Source organism: Aythya marila, assembly GCF_965140915.1.
Source record: "Aythya marila genome assembly, chromosome: 9".
NCBI classification, from domain to species: Eukaryota; Metazoa; Chordata; class Aves; order Anseriformes; family Anatidae; genus Aythya; species Aythya marila.
The window spans coordinates 11,296,627-11,312,308 of record NC_139050.1 but is presented as its reverse complement, the minus strand read 5'-3'; the positions used below and the strand labels follow the sequence as shown (position 1 = coordinate 11,312,308).

Here is a 15,682-nt window from a genome sequence, read left to right as displayed (position 1 = left end):
CATGGCGGCCGCCGTGGCGCTCTGGGTCCGTACGGAGCCGCCGCTGCTGGGCGCGCTGCCGCTGCCGCCGCCCGGCCGGCTGGGCCGCCCCTACCTGCGCAAGATGGCGGCGTACGCGCGGCGGCGGGCGGCCGAGGGCTGCTTCCCCCGGCTGCGCTGGGCGCGCTGGCGGCACATCGCCTGCGGCAAGCTGCGGCTGGGCCGCGGCCTGGCCTGGCTCTACTTCCAGCGCTTCCTCCGCCTCCTCCCGGCCCCGCCGCCCCGCAGCCTGCGGAGAGCGGAGGCGGAGGCGGCGTGCGGCAGCGCCGAGGAGCTGGAGAGGGAGCGGAGCAAGGCACGGCCGGGATGGGGCTGGGGCTGGTTGGGGCTGGGGCTGGGGGTCGGGGTCCGCCTGTGCCCGTCCTGACGCCGCGGTGTGTCCCTGTGTCGTTGTCTCTCCCCCCCGCAGCTCTCGGTGGACACGCTGCAGTTCCTGCTCTTCCTCTACCTGCAGCAGCTCAGCCGCCTGTCCCTGCGCACGGCGCTCCGCGGCGAGCAGTGGCCCAGCCCCGCGGCCGCAGCCCCCGGCCCGGCGGGGAAAGGAGCCGGGCAGAGCAAGGTGAGCGCCCCTCCAGGGGGGGGGTTTTGGGGAAAAACGGCTGTTTTGGGGCTGGGGGAGTGAGGTGCTGCGTGTGGTGGGGGTTCTGGGCTGGGGGAGCTCGCTGAAATAGTAAACGATGCGAGGGGGGTGTGGGGTCTGCACAGGCACTCCCACAGGTTGTGGGAGCTCACTCGGAGCCCTCCCGGCTCGCTGGTTAAGAAGCAGCAGCCTCCTCTTTCAGGCAGCTCTTCCTTCCTTAAAAGCTGCTGTCCCACCTCCTCTTACAGAGCCAGGGGGTCCCAGGGCGCTCCCTGACAAAGTGACCTGAGGTTGTGCTTCAGAGAGGCTGCGATGCAGTCAGGCAGCCACCTGGAGCACAAACACCTCCTGTAAGGTGTCCTGAAAGCAGATTTCGGGTGGGTGTAACTCTGTGAGTTATAGGTTGACCCCATCGGGATAAAGGCTGGCTGCAAACCTCAGCAGGTTTGTTGGGGCTGGGCTGCTCTGAGCTGTGCAAGCACGGGCAGGGCAAGCTGAAGTGACTGAAAATGGGTAGCCCTGGTAGATCTAATGAGGAGATCTAACAAATGAGGAAAGAAATGAGAGGACCTGATAGATGGCTGTGAGATGGGTGGCACTGGAGTACCCAGTGGAATTGAAAAGTTGACGTTGTCTTCAGACTGCTGCTCAGGTGTCACTTTTACACAAAACTTTGAACAGGAACGAGGCTGCTCTATGCATGAGAGGGTCTCTGTCACAACGCTGGGCTCTCCAGAGGAGATGCTTGTGGCTGCATGTTGTGCCCCCTCACGTGGTGAGGACAACGTGTAACCGCAGCTGGGTGTTCATTCTGCAGCTCACGGGCCAGCAAAGGTTGTCTTTATTAACGTCTGCTGCAGCTCCAATCCTTCACTCTTTGTGGTATGGAGCCCTTTAGAATTTGAACTAGTGCTTTTTTCAGGGGTTGGTTGCTTTATTGGTCCACTTGCCTGCGAAGAAATGACCCCCTGCTTTTTTTTTTTTTTTTTCTGCGGCTCCTCATCAGAAGCACTTAATCATAGCTGAAGGTCTGGAGCAGATGCAGCGATTTTCCAGCAGAGCAGTTGTAAGACCTTGGCTGTCAGCTATTGATTTGTTTCCTACCTTCAGTGCTAGCAGCAGCTGGCTGAGTTTCTGTGGGAGGGATTGCAGGGGAATCTGTTTCTGCTTTCCAGAATGAAATAGCTGGTGTTTGGAGTTAGAATAATGCTTTTCTTTCTTGGAGGCACTTGCTGATGACTCTGATTTTCTTTCTGTGTTTGGGAAGGGCAGAGCAGTGGGACCAGGCACCATGTCTGACCATCTTCCCCTCCTTTAAAACGAGTTAGGCAAGGGTGTTTGTACAGTAGTGGTGGAGTTTGTCATCTCTCTGAGAACTCACCTCACTCTTGGTTTTCTGCTCCCTAAGAACTGGAACGACCAGGACCACCTTGCCTTCTTGCTCGCCCACCTCTCGGACATGCTGGAACTGCTGCTGGAGCCGGAGCAGCTCAGCGCCTCCTCCCACGCCACCAGCAACAGCTTGGTGTCTTACGAAGCCGTCTGTGCCCTCAGCTTTCTCATTGAAGGGACTGTGGAGGGCTCAGGGACCGTCCATCCTCTGCACGAGCTTGCCCTCTGGCAGCCCTGTCAAGAGAAGAACGGCTACTCAAAGAGCAACAACGCCTTCTCCTTCCCCAAGCTGGAGAGCTGGCTGCGCTCCTGCCTGACGACAAACCCTTTTGGAATGACTGCCTGCCTCAGGTCTGGGAAGAAGCTTGCCTGGGCACAGCAAGGTATCTGCAGGCCTTGCCTTTACTTTTAGAAATAACTTTCCAGCCTCGATTCCTCTTGCTTAGCAAGGATGTGGCAGGGAATGGCCTTTCTTTCCTCCAGCTGATAGTGAAGATGGGGAAAGTGAGAGCTTAGGGGTGAGTCTGCAGGAGTGCGGCACCTGTGTGTGCTTTTCCAGTCCTCAGATCACTTTTGTGAGCAAATGTTAATGACTTAGTTTTCAAAGACCCCCCTGAAGAAGGTCAGTATTGCAACCTTCATTATTCAAGTACAGCCAAACACAGAAAATAGATAATGTGATGTGTTTGTGGCAAAGCCGAGAACTGACTGGGATTTTTCATGCCTTGAATCCCAGCCCTTCACCCACAACGGCACTGTGGAGAGCCAAGGCACCTTTCCCCTTAGAAAGAAGAAAAAAAAAATTTATTTTTTTTAATTTGACCGCACAATAGCAAGAGTGGCAGTGCGTTAGGTAGAACAGTGAGGTTGCTCAAGGATTGTGCTGTAGGGGGAGCATTTTGCTGGTTTAGCATGTCTTAAAGTGTGCTGTCCATACTTTCAACACAACGCTGAACACTTGCCCTAAAGACCTTCCTGCCAAGCTCAGATTTGTGGCCGGGAACTGGAAATGGAGATGCCCATGTCCTGGCTTGCAGAAAGCTTTGGCTGCCCTGAATGGTTTTGAAGGTTTTTTGATTTTTCAGTGTGCCCTGGAGCTTCTGACTGCTGTGTCCTGCCCAGTAGGCACCTGTGGGTGGTACAACTGTTGCGTGGTGACACGGTGTCACCGTGCTACTGTCAGGTTTTGGGCTGATTCCTTTCGGGAGGGATTGCCAGGTGACATGGATGGTGAACCATCGTGTCTGTGTCTCTGTAGGAGGCATGTATAGCCTCTTTGTTTTCCTTCATTTTAAATGTATTAACTTTATTTTGCAGTAGAGGGAACGACCAGGAGAGCAAAGATTGCCTGCAATGCTCCTGTGGTGCCAGAGGTATTCCCCATGGTGATAATGAGCCAGGTGTACAAACAGACACTGGCCAAGAGCTCGGACACCTTGGTGGGGGCTCACGTAAGAATTCATCGCTGCAATGAGTCCTTCATTTATCTCCTCTCTCCTCTTCGGTGAGTTTTCGTTCCCTTGAGACCCAGCCAAATATTTTTTCAGCGTTTGTTCGAGTGCTAAGCTCTTGTTAGGTGGATTGAGTAGCGAGAAAGTTCTGGCTGCAGTCTTTCCTGCTCACTGTGTCTTCATTCCGTTGCTCTTTTGCAGCTCTGTGACCATTGAGAAGTGCCGGAACAGCACTTTCGTGCTCGGCCCTGTGCAGGTGTCCGTTCACGTCCACAGCTGTGACAATGTCAAGGTCATCGCGGTTTGCTACAGCTTGTCCCTTTCTTCCACCACGGGCTGTACTTTCCACGTTCTGACGCCCACCCAGCCCCTCATCCTCGCGGGTAACCAGGCGGTCAGCCTCGCCCCGTTCCACACGCACTACCCCATGCTGGAAGACCACATGGCTCAGGTGGGCCTGGCCACCCTGCCCAACTACTGGGACAGCCCCATGCTGCTGGGCAAGGAGAGCAGCGACACCAGCGTCTTCCGCCTCCTGCCGCCCTCTGACTTCTACACCTTTGTCATCCCGTTTGAGATGGAAGGAGACACCACGGAGACGCCGGGGGGGCTTCCCCACGCCTATCAGAAGGCACTGAGTCAGCGGGAGCAGAAGGTACAGATCTGGCAGAAAATGGTGAAGGAGGCGTGCCTGAGCAAGTGAGTGCCGTGTCCCGATGGGTGTGAGCTGTGCTGAAGCTCAGCACGGTCATACAAACAAGTTTCATTTGATGTGGTTCTGCAAAAGTGCTTTAGTAATGGGTCGGTTTCTGTGAGCTACGTCTTGCATGCCAGTCCTAAAGTACGAGTACTTGGCAATCTTGAGATCCTGATCTTCAGTATTGTGGCAAGGGGAATAATGTTTACAGTTAACTCTGCAGGAGGTGCTTTCTCCTGATTGCATGCTTGCAAAGCTGAAGGGGAAGCATGCCTAGATGCTGCTGAGGGCCGAGGCGAGGGATCTGTCCTGGTGGCACGAGTTTACAGCTTACCTCACGCTGGGTACTGTCTCCTTGCTGTCTCTGTTCTGCTTCCAGTGCCGCATGCTGACGTGGGTGAGATCTGGGCACGCACCCTGAACAACAGCTCCACAAATTATTGGCCTGCAGCTGATGGGTGATCATTCTTAGCCCCAACCTTTACATTGAGATCGAAGCTTTAAATTACTGTCCCACCTGTTGAGGTGAGCTGAGAATATGCATGTGGACCATTACTGTAGATCACCTCATGGACAGTAGCTTTTAAAGTTCTCTTTAAAATCCTCTGCCCAGCATTTACTGTCCTAAGTAGTCCCAGCCTAGCCTGTCTTGTGTACTGATACATGTCCATTTGCTTTCTCAGCACCTGTTGGGGAGTTCTGAAAGAGTTCACCTTCCTTCCTTTGTTAACACGCTTTCTTGAGCAGCCAGCCAGATTGGGCAGGTGTAAAAAGCTGTCACCTTCAGTTTTGCTGCTTTTATCTTCTGTGAACCATTTTGATGTAGCAACCTGAAGGATTTGGCTTCAGGACAAACAGAGAATGGGGGTAGAAGTGCAGATAGTTGATTTTAAAGACCTGAAGAGGTGAAAACAACTTTTGATCCCTAAGCTGTGCTTGCACTGTGTATATTTTCTTCCTATTCTGTGCTCAGCTGATGAGTTGCAATGGGCTTGTAGCTGGGTGAGAAGCAGGGATCTCAGAGGGGTTTGGTCTGTGGGACACAGGGAATATGAAAACCACCTGTTGGGTCAGTCAACAATTCCTTTCATACCAAGCTGAGGAATTTGAGTCTGTTTGTTCATTGTTCTGGAGCAGCTCGCTCAGCTTTCCCTGTCCCTTTGTGGCATTCAGAGAGCTCAGGAGCCTGCAGTTTGAAAGAGCTCCACAATGGGGGGGGGGGGGAGAAGGGATTCTTGGGTGGGATTCTGCTACAAATAGAGGATGGTTGAGCAGAAGTGACCCAGTAGTGGTGACAAAGGTATAAAAACATTCACAACTCTAAGCTCTTAAATCTTGAAGAGCAGCAGAGAGGAAAATCTGAATCTTGACTGTCGTGCTGGAGTCATCCTTGTGTTTATCATCCTCATCTGAGGTGCTTCTTGTCTCTACAGCCATTGCCCTCTCAGTGCTGTTGCTCTTCCCTCAGGGTTTTACAAAGGTATTTTGCCCATCAAAATCTTACAGCTGAAGGAATGTTAGATAATGAGGATGATGTGCGTAGTTTTAGTGTCCTCTATAGCAGTCACAGGAGGTGGGAGCTTGGTACTGGATTGCTTTGTTTCATAAAAGGGGAAAAAGGGAACCAGGTTTAGAAGGTTGCTGAAAAGAAGCTGGGCAGCTGACAGTGTATAGTGTGTCTGTCCCCTGCAGGCAGGGAGAGGACTAGACAGACAACTTGGAGCAAGCAGATTATCAGGTGTGCAGAAAGAAAAAAGCTGCTGGTGCTTGAGCAGGGAGGTGAAACAAACTGTTATCAGTAAAAGCCATCTTTCAAACACTTGAAGTTGTCCGAATGAGGAAAGTGGGCTTAAAAAAAAAAAAAAGAATATAAAAGAATGTAAATCCTGCCAGGCTAAAGGTAAAAACCCCATAAGACAGGACCAGTAAGAGAGCTGGAGGAACAACTTGCAAAAGCGTAAAATCCTGCTTGCTTGTTTTCTGAGCACATCAGACAAAGTCTTTCAGGGTCGGCAGCAGATCAAGGTGTATAATAAGCACGTGGAGAAGATAAAGCCATGAGAGAAGAGAGGAGTGACTGCCTTTGTGTTCACGTTCACTGGGGAGGAATTTAGGTTAGCTTCCAGCCTAGAAGCCTGCTTTCTGGGGAATTTGTCAGTGAATGTCTCCAATGGAAGTGACAGTATAAAGAAGAAGAGCCTTTAAATTGAAAAAAGGGTGTGGGTAAACTGGGCCCCTCTGAAGCTGAGTGGCGCAGAAATGAATAGGGATGGTTTGCTGCTTTTCCCAGTACAGGATAGGAGCATCAAAACCAATTAGGAACGAGTCAAAGCAAAACCACACAAAATCTCCAAAGGATATTGAAGATGTTCATGTTTTACTTTGGTTCAGAAATGTATTGTGTAAGCTCATAGAAAAAGAAGTCTGTCAGGAGCTATTCAACACTAACGCCACCTTTGGCATAAGAAATTCAGGAGCTGAAGTGATCCCAGATGGCTGGGAAGTTCTGGAGAAATACTGCCATGAGACTGTGCTGCTCTTGGACGTTTGATCATTGCCAGAGAGAGTGATAGAGGTGATATACCCTGTTATTGTTGGTCTTGCCAAAAAAAAAAAAAAAAGTTATTTCCTAGTAAAGGGAGTTATTTGAGGAGTGGTGTTTATACGTATGTCTTTTCCCCATCTCCATTCTCTCTTTTCCAGATGTTGTCACAACCAAATTTTCTGTTTCCATTGCTTGAACATTCATTACTGATCCTTTTCTACCTTTTTAGATGGTTTTTAATCTGTGCTCTAAGATTAAAGCAGAGGAAGCCTTATGGAGCAGGGTGGCTGCTAAAGGAGTGGGAAGTTTGTGTCGCTTGTATAACTGCTGAGTTCTACTTTTGGGGTTAACTTTAGTTACATTCACATGGTAAAAACCTTCTCTTCATGGTACAGGCAGTTCTTAAACCAAGCCCAGCTCTTAGCTGGTATATTTAGAGGCTTGTTTCGGTAGAGAAGGTGAGGTTTAGAAGAATAATACTACAAAAAAAGTATGACTTTTGCATGCTTCCTTGCTGATCATCTTCTTTTGGTTGCAGGGATCAGAGGAAGCAGTTCCAGATGCTGGTGGAAAGCAAGTTCTATGAATGGCTGATTCAGACAGGGAACCGTCAGCAGCTGGATAGCCTCGTCCCTCCTGCTGTGGGCTCCAAGCAGGCAGCAGGATAGCATCGTGTTCCTGTGCAACAAAAGGAAAGGAAGGGTGAGTACAGGGCTTCTCTTGATTCTTCTGTATCTAGAAGACTTGTCCCATATTTGTACGTACAGCCTAGGCAGAGGAGGAAGAAGCTGGAAGCTGCTTGGTGGAGATTCTCCCGAGAGCTGTGCATTTGGTTTTAGTTCTCATTTTGCAGTCAAAACCTGTTTTTAGTTTAAGCCTGTTCTGTGTGTACTCAGCACCTCCCTTATTCTCGGCAGGTGGTGTTTGATTTGCTGGGGTCATCTGTGTGCATCTGTGAAGACAGATAGGCTTATTGTACATAATCTGAAGTAAAAACTTATTTGAACAGCTGCCTTTTTAAAGAAGCTGTGTATTAATGTCTGTACTCACCTGGCTCACTTTCTGTTTAAGAGAATTGGGCAAGACTTTAATTATTTTGCAGTCTCTTTCTCTTCCTAAGCAGAAGTGATTCAGAAGCTGGAGGCAGGCCCCTATCCTGTTCTTCTGCTATTGCATATTTCAAACCATAACAAACTTTTTTTTTCCCCCTTTAGTCTTCATGTTGCTTTCTCTTTGCTAGTGTTGGGCCTAAACTTTGCTCCTCTCCTTTGTTACAGAGTTGTAGGAAGAGAAAGCAATACCCTGAAGGCGGTTCTCATCACGACTCTGCAGCGGTCACAACTGAACACGCTTGATGTGGATCTGATGCCCAGCCTCGGACTGGATTTGGACATCTCTCTGGTTTAGGATTTCAGTTGCTGCCACTTTCCCAGGAATGTGCTGTAACTATTCTGCTGGTAACTGAGGAAGCGCATGCTGCTGGAGGAAGATGAGCAAGCGTGCCTGCCCCTTGTTGCAGGGCAGCTGGTGCCAGGTAGCATCTGCGGTGTGCAGGTGTCCACCGAAGGAGCCTCTCCTGGTGTGGCGCTGGACGTAGGCCTGGCTGTCCCACACATCCTTATGATACAAGCCAGCTGCACTGTTTTTATAAATGTGAAAAGCAAATGTTTTGATTTTTTTTATGAATGAAATTCTGTAGATTTTTTTAAAATACAAAGATGGCACTTAAGCAATGTGATTTTTGTGGAATTACCTTTCTTGTACGTTTGCTTTGTTTTGACAAGTGTCAATAAAATAGAGTTCTCAGAAAAGCCTGGCATGTGTTCTAGGGAATGAGTTTTACCTACACAGTTGGTGTTAGAGGGACACAGCATCTTCACAGCTTTGATGAAAGGTGACCTGGTCAGCTGAGAGAAAAGTACCAAATTCTTAGCAGCAAAGGAGCTAAAGGCTTTGAAGGTTATCTTAGTGCAGTGTTTTGATAGAAACACAGTTTCCTGCCTTTATTTCCTGCAAAGAGTATCAACATGAATGAGTCCCGTGCTCATTTTGTGCTAGCGGACCCTGTCTGCAGTGGAGCTGTCCTGAACCTACTGGGTTGCTTTCTAATAGGGTCTTGGTCTGGGTCGGGCTTTGGTCATTGCAGGACAGCATTTGGATTTAAAAAATGAAATATCTGTGAGTGGCTTCACAGCTTCCTGGCAGTAAGAGATGTGAGCAGCAGCACTAGGTGATTGAAGACACCTAAAATGGGAGGAGGATGAGATGCTGCTGAGCACCTGTCTGTCTCCGATGGTCATACCTGACTGCGAATTCCTCCGGTGTTCAGCAGGGCTGCAGCAGCGTGTGTGGGGTGGCACGCGGAGCCGCTGTTGTGAGACTGCCCTGACAGATTTGAATCAAGGTCTGTGTGCTTCAGGCGCAGCGGTGCCAGCTTTGTGCCTTTGTTCCGCTAAGCTGCGGGGTTGGTGCAGTGAATAGCTACAGGGGTGGTTTTTATATTGTGGAGGCTCAGGGGTGTGCGGGTGTACAGAAGCCAGCGTTCCTCGCCCTCCCTGCTTGGTGGGCCAGTTAAAAGAAATGATCCCTTGCTTAAACTGCAAGCAGTGGGGTAAGAATTCTGAGTTAAACTTGTGTCAATGGCAGACTTTTTCAGAGATTCAGGTGCATTCTTTGCTATTTACTGTCACTTCTGGGGTGTATGGCCAGAAATGCTTCCTCTCCTTGATGTCAGGCACCGTTTAGAGCAATATAGCTCAGCTGAGGGCGTGCTGTAAAAATGCACGATACCTTTGCTGCAGTGAAGTTTCCACGTAGGGCTTTTGAAGCACAGCCTCTGAGCAGAGGCTGTTCTTTGCGAGCTGTGGTCTGCTCTGAGCACGTGCTCACCCTTTCCTAGCTGCACCCTTCATTGCATGGGAACGTTCTCTAATAAATATTTGTGTTTCTTCCTTGCAAACGGGGATGGGCCTTTTTAGAGCTGACTAGGATGCTTCTTGTTTAACATGCTTAAAAGGGAGAGCAGCCAAAATGCCCTCCCCCCTACCCCATCCTCCAGGGCTTGGCAGGGGGCTGTGTGCTTTGAGTGCGTTTGGCAGAGTTTTGGTGTTCTGACTCAGCAAATGGTAACAAAAGGAGGACAGCGAAGCCTTCCTTTATTCCATAATCCCGTTTGTTTTTCTGGAAACCGGCTATAGCCTCAGAATCACTGACTCAATTTTTGGATCCTATTCTCATGACAAAGCGGCTGGCTGGTTTAAAACAAGCCCACTATAAAAGGGGCGCCTCGCATCCTGGCTGTTTGTAAGAGGTCCTGACGTGCCTCCAGCACTGGGAAGTTTGGCTGCAACAGAAAATGTCCAGAGCTGGAACCAAGGTAAGTTTATTTGCAACCTACACACGATATTTTCAAGTACACTGAGGTTTGATGCCCTGTAAATCGATGGTGAAGGCTGCGGTGCCAGCAGTGAGCATGATGAGGCGCGTTTACAGAACGAGATCTCGTGGAAAGCTTCCCTGGGATGAGCCGAGTCCTACCAGCAGCTGCTGAATCCCCCTTCTGTGGTGGAGCAAAGGGACAGACCGATGCCTGAATCATGGCTGTAGCACCAAAGGCAATAGCACTGACAAGGGAGGAGAACCATTTGTGATCTGGTGGAATCAGGAGGGGTGACTTAAACTGAAGAGGTAGGTCACAAAGCTCACCTTCAGCTGGGGCAGTGTGTGTTAGGTGGGGATCCAGCTCAGATGCTGGGAGCTTCGATGTGGTGGTGGCAAAGCCCTGCTGGCTGTTCCCACAGACAGTGCTGTAGGCTTGGGATTGGGGCGCATGGGTAAGGGTGAGAACTTGGGGCTTGTGGACCGCTTCCCCTGGGCAGTGTTGAACAACTGCTAAGAGCCTGTGGACAGCTGAACGGCGTCCCCTTGTATTCCTTTGCCAGGTTATGTCCCTCTTAGCCCGCGGAGGCTTTAAGGCCCAGCGGGCAGAGAGCTCGGGGGCAGAGTGGTTTTGCAGGCACTGGTCTGTGCTGCGGAAGGTCTGGACCCGCTCTCTGCTTCCCTGCTCCTTTTGTCTGGTTTGAAGTGATTGAGCTATTTCCGAGAGGTCTTTAGAAACTGAGCGTGGTGTGCCACTGCCTCCTAGCCTGGGGGCTGCAGCTGTGCAGGCTTTATGTACCCGTGCATGAAGGTGCTGCAGAATGTAACTGCCTGCCATCTGCATGAAGATACTTAAATGTGTGCTGTCCCTGCTGGAAGCCCCGTCCTCTGTTAGGGTGCTTTGCCCTGGCTGATTGTGTGCTGTGGTGTAGCAAAATGTCTGGGATGAGTGAAGTCAGCGCATGAGCCCAAATCTTATCTGTTCTCTGTGCCGTGCTCTCGTGTAGCACGTCCCAGGGAGAGAAGAAAAAGGCAAAGGAGAGAATTAAGTGCTATTTCCCACAACGTAAGCAAGTGGTCTGCCCTAGAAAGGGATCACCATCCCCATGCTGCCTCTATAGAATGCCATGGGTGCTGCCAGGTATTGCTTAAGGGTGTTGTTCACAAGTGTCCCTCTAACAGACCTGCTGTTGGGAAGAAAAGTGATAACTGCTATGAGGTGGCTGAGGGAGGGAGAGTTTTGCAGTTGTGTAAGGAAGATCTGCCGTGGCAAATCTGTTATCTGCCAGGTAAGCCCCAGAGCAATGTTTGGGCAGTGAGCGGTTAATGGGATGGAGCTGCAAGCAGGGCAGCTCCATGGCTTTGCTGACAGAGGTGATTTGCGTCCAACCTACGGATCTGGAATTGAAATCTGTAATTCACCTGTCGTTATCCTGCTGGTGAGAACCATCAGTCTGCTCTGCTTGTGCCCACAGGCCCGAAGGAAGGTTTAGGGGTGCCGGGTCTGAGGGTCTGGAATGAGCTGAGGGGGTGTGCAAAGGGCGATGGTGGGGAATGGGTGGGCAGGAGCCCGCTCCTTACATCTTCCTGTTAAGTGCTCAAAGAATAAACCAACAAACCACGCCTCTAGTTGGTCACTGCTCCTTGATGCATTCTCAGATTTGGTTTTGGCTTCGTGGCTTTATAAGTCCAGGGAGAAGATCTCCCAAGGAGCAGCGGGTAGCATTGCCAAATGGAAATTCCCTTGTGTTCCTCAAGGTGGGAAAGGAACATGAAATGAGCTCTCCTTCTGTGTTAGAAATAGAGGGCCAGCTTAACCAATTCAGCAAAGCGTTGCTGTGACAGGGCAAGATAACCAAGGACATAAATCCTCTCCCCAGACTAGGGTTGGGCTGAAGGGGCACACTGACCAACTGACCACCCTAGGAAAATGGAAAGGTCGAATGCTGTCTGAGTTTGTACTGCATTGGATCACTGACCTGCACATCAGTTGGTTCAGTGCAAGGCTCTAGAAGACACTGGAGTAAGAGACTGATTCATGTCAAACCAATTTTCTCTAGGAGAAATTTGACAGCACTTCATAGTAGGAATGCTTTTGGCATGGTCTGACTTCACTGTACCATAAGCAAGCAAGGGATATAGTCAAAAATAGACGTGTTTGTTTGGGAACCCTTATTCCAAAGAGCAGCTCTCAAGTAATTGTCATCTGGAAGGACCGAAAGTGAGGGCTGCACAAAGGGCTGCTCTAGGACTTGGCGATCAAAGGACCTCTGAAGTCCGTGGACATCACTTCTCCAGGCCTGGATGGGTTGGTGACACCTTGGGCAAGAGGGATGGGATCTGCTCACCAGCTCTCAAGATCAAGTTGGAACAGGTTGTGATGAAGCAAGGGGAAAAAGCACCCCTAAGCAAAGTGCTTTGCCATCAGCTGCTCGGCTGTAGTGCAGATCTTTGGAAAGAAGCACAGTGATGAATTGGGAATTTGTTGGCCGTGTCAAACTGGTGACAACAGCAAAGCACCAAAGCAGAACAAGCCAACTGCAAACACAATCAGTGATACAAACTGAGCTACCCACATACTTGAAGCACTTTTTTTTTTTTTTTTTTTTTTTTGCATGGGTAAAGCTCAAATGATATCCAGTTGTTGGCATCGACTTTCTCAAAAGCAAACTGTGGACCAGGTTGGGTGGGGGCAAGGAGAATGATCGCAGGGCTTGAAGACACGGCCCAGGAGGGAAGAGATCTCACCACTCCCTTGTCATAGAGGCCTGACTACAAATGCTCAATAAGCCAACTGCCTAGTATGGTCCATTGACTACTTATGGCTCCTTTGGCTGTAATTTAGTTACTATTGATCTAGAGAAGGTGGGAGCACTTGTTGCAAAGAAAACTGGCTTTTCCAGGGGTTGGACTGGGACAGAGCAAGGTGCTGGGAAGGCCGAGGAATTGGAGAAGGGTGGTGGTTGGAGATGTTGGGGCCAGACCGGTGGATCTGCTGCCGGGGTTGTTTGGATGCGTCTGATCCTGCTCTGTGGGTGGGCTGGACGACTTATGGACATCCTGAAGGCTCTGTTTGCAAATATTTCAAACCATGATGCGGCTACAGCCGTGTCTAGTGGAAGATGATCCTTATGTAATGTGTGTTCCAGCCCAAACCAGTCTGTGACTCTATAGGATACAGGTTCTGGAAAAGGACTTGGGAAGGCTGCCTTTTCCCTGGAAAAGTGAAGTTTGGAGATTAAATTGTTGGTCTTTTTTCTATTCCTCTTCACGTTAGAGGCAGGAGGGGTTACAGACAACCTCCGAGTGTGACTGTGCGCTTTGGAGCGACGCTTCCAGCGGCAATGCCGACGCTGCTCGTGGCTGCCTGCACCAGTGTGCCTGCATGCGGGCTGCTCGCGCCTCCCCGGGCACAGCGGGGTGAGGAACCACCCCCATCTCCCTCTATTCCTTGTGTTTCAGATCACCTTCTACGAAGACAAGAATTTCCTGGGCCGTCGCTACGAGTGCGACAGCGACTGCCCCGACTTCCACACCTACCTGAGCCGCTGCAACTCCATCCGGGTGGAAGGAGGCACCTGGGTGGCCTACGAGAGGCCCGACTTCTCGGGAAACATGTACGTGCTGACGCAGGGCGAGTATCCCGACTACCACCACTGGATGGGCCTGAACGACCGCCTCGGTTCCTGCAGGGCTGTCCAGATTGTAAGTGTGGTGCTGCCCGAGGGGCCTCTGCGGTTACGTGCCTGCCGCTCTGGCGTGCTTGGAGGTGGCCCTGTCCTCCTGGAGAGATGGGGAGAAGACGGCTGGAGGGGGCTCGCTCCCACAGCCCTGCCCAGGGGACTGAATCCGAGTGGTGCTGAGTCCCTGCAGGGCACGCGGAGGGAGCAGCTCCCAGAGGAGCAGCCTTAAAACCAGCAGGATGGGACCGTGGGTGCGTGAGGCTGTGACACCAGCGCTGGTGCTGCTGTGTCTGCCGGCAGTGGAGCAGACGCTGGTGGGGATCTGGGCATCACTGATGTGAGCAGCGCTGCCACAGTTTGGCATCACATGGAGCAAGGGGGCTTTGCTTTTGTCTGGAGGTCTAATGCCACTCTGAGCCTGTTGTGGGTTTGAGGTGGGTGTAAGTCCCTCAGCACAGAGCAGGGAGGGTTTCCAGCCAGCTCAGAGCTCTGGCCTGGTGCTAGGGATGGAGCAGGAGCATGCGGGAGGTGTAACAGCAGCTCAGCTCCCTCCACCAGCATGAAATGCTGCACGTCCACCGGTGCCTGGCCTCCCGTGCACAGGGACCGGCTGCTCACAGGGGTAGGGTCAGAGGACCCAGAGCAGCATCACGGATCCGTGAGACCCCGCAGAGCTCAGCTGGGGCCGGCAACCAGCGCGGACGGGAGGGGAGGTGGGGGAGGACGGTGTCCAGGCAGCTGCAGATTAAAACTGCCGCAGTGCCTTCAGGCAACGCAGCGCTTGAAATCACAGTGGAAAATACCCGCGCTGCGTTCTGCTGTAATACAACCCAGCTGGGGTCACCAGCTCATTAAACTCCTCATTGCCCGGAGGAGCGGGGAGCGGAGGGGGTGCATCGCTCCACTCGGATCTCACCGAGCAGCTTAAAGGGTTTGCGCAGGCGGCGTGTCTGGGACAGAGCCCGGCACTTGTTTGTCCTCCCTATGCCCATCCTGAAGCGGGGCTGTGGTGGGGCTTTGAGCTGAAATTGCTCAGCTTGGGCTCAGTGCCCTCTTTGCATGGGATGCGTGGTTGGGCATTGCCCCGTGCTGTGCGTTTGGGGGGCTGACAGGAGCCATTCAGTGCCATCCCAGTGTGCTGGGAGTGCTTGGTGCCTGACCTGAGCCCAGCTGTGCCTTGGCTCTGCTCCCATCCCTTGGAGAATTTGTTGGTGCCTCAGCAAACACTTTACAATTTTCTCCCTGTTTCTTCCAGCCGAGTGGAGGCCGGGGCCACATCCAGGTGTTTGAGAAGGGAGATTTCGGTGGGCAGATGTTCGAGGCCACCGAGGACTGCCCTTCCATCATGGACGAGTGCCGTATCCGTGAGGTCCACGCCTGCCGGGTGCTGGAGGGTGTCTGGGTGTTCTACGAGCACCCCAACTACCGGGGCAGGCAGTACCTGCTGCCCAAGGGAGAGTACCGCCAGCCTGTGGAGTGGGGAGCCGTGAGCCCCGCCGTCCAGTCCTTCCGCAGCATCGCCGAGTGAGTGGAGAGGAGCCATCCCCCCGCCCCAATAAAGCAGTTGAGTTGCTCAGTTCAGCCTGTCCTGCTTCTTCCCTGCGTGCGAGCCTGCCTCCCAGCCGTCCCTGCCCTGCTGGAGGTGACGTGGAGCTGAGCCTCCTCCAGGCACAGCCTCCATCTCTGCTGTCCTCCTCCTCTGTGCTGGCCCCGTCCCCTCTGTCCCTCTGCTCCTGGGTTGGGTGGCAGCGGCTGTCCTGTGTCTTGGGGAGCGTGTCCCTCTCGTGGTGCACAAGGCACTGGGACAAGGGTGGGAGGCAGAGGGGACAGAGCAGGAGGGTGGCAGCCACAGCCTCCGTGGGGACCCTGGCAGCCCTGAGTGTCAGGGTGCTCCCTGGAGGTGTGAGATGAGGGGAG

General features: G+C 51.9%; 2 protein-coding genes across 2 annotated transcripts; both read left to right on the top strand.

The window, feature by feature from the left end:
* Window position 1: 1 nt before the first annotated feature.
* TBCCD1 (TBCC domain containing 1) lies at window positions 2-8,509 on the top strand (the record flags this gene model as incomplete). Its single annotated transcript, XM_082767121.1, has 7 exons — window positions 2-334; window positions 449-598; window positions 2,028-2,394; window positions 3,329-3,515; window positions 3,664-4,161; window positions 7,243-7,406; window positions 7,982-8,509. The coding sequence occupies 6 exons, from the start codon at window positions 2-4 to the stop codon at window positions 7,370-7,372; spliced, it is 1,665 nt and encodes a 554-aa protein (XP_082623247.1). The 3' UTR covers window positions 7,373-7,406; window positions 7,982-8,509.
* Window positions 8,510-10,059: 1,550 nt separating this feature from the next.
* CRYGS (crystallin gamma S) lies at window positions 10,060-15,293 on the top strand (the record flags this gene model as incomplete). Its single annotated transcript, XM_082767129.1, has 3 exons — window positions 10,060-10,080; window positions 13,545-13,787; window positions 15,021-15,293. 3 exons carry the CDS (start codon window positions 10,060-10,062, stop codon window positions 15,291-15,293), a joined length of 537 nt encoding a protein of 178 aa, XP_082623255.1.
* Between the last annotated feature and the right edge of the window lie 389 nt (window positions 15,294-15,682).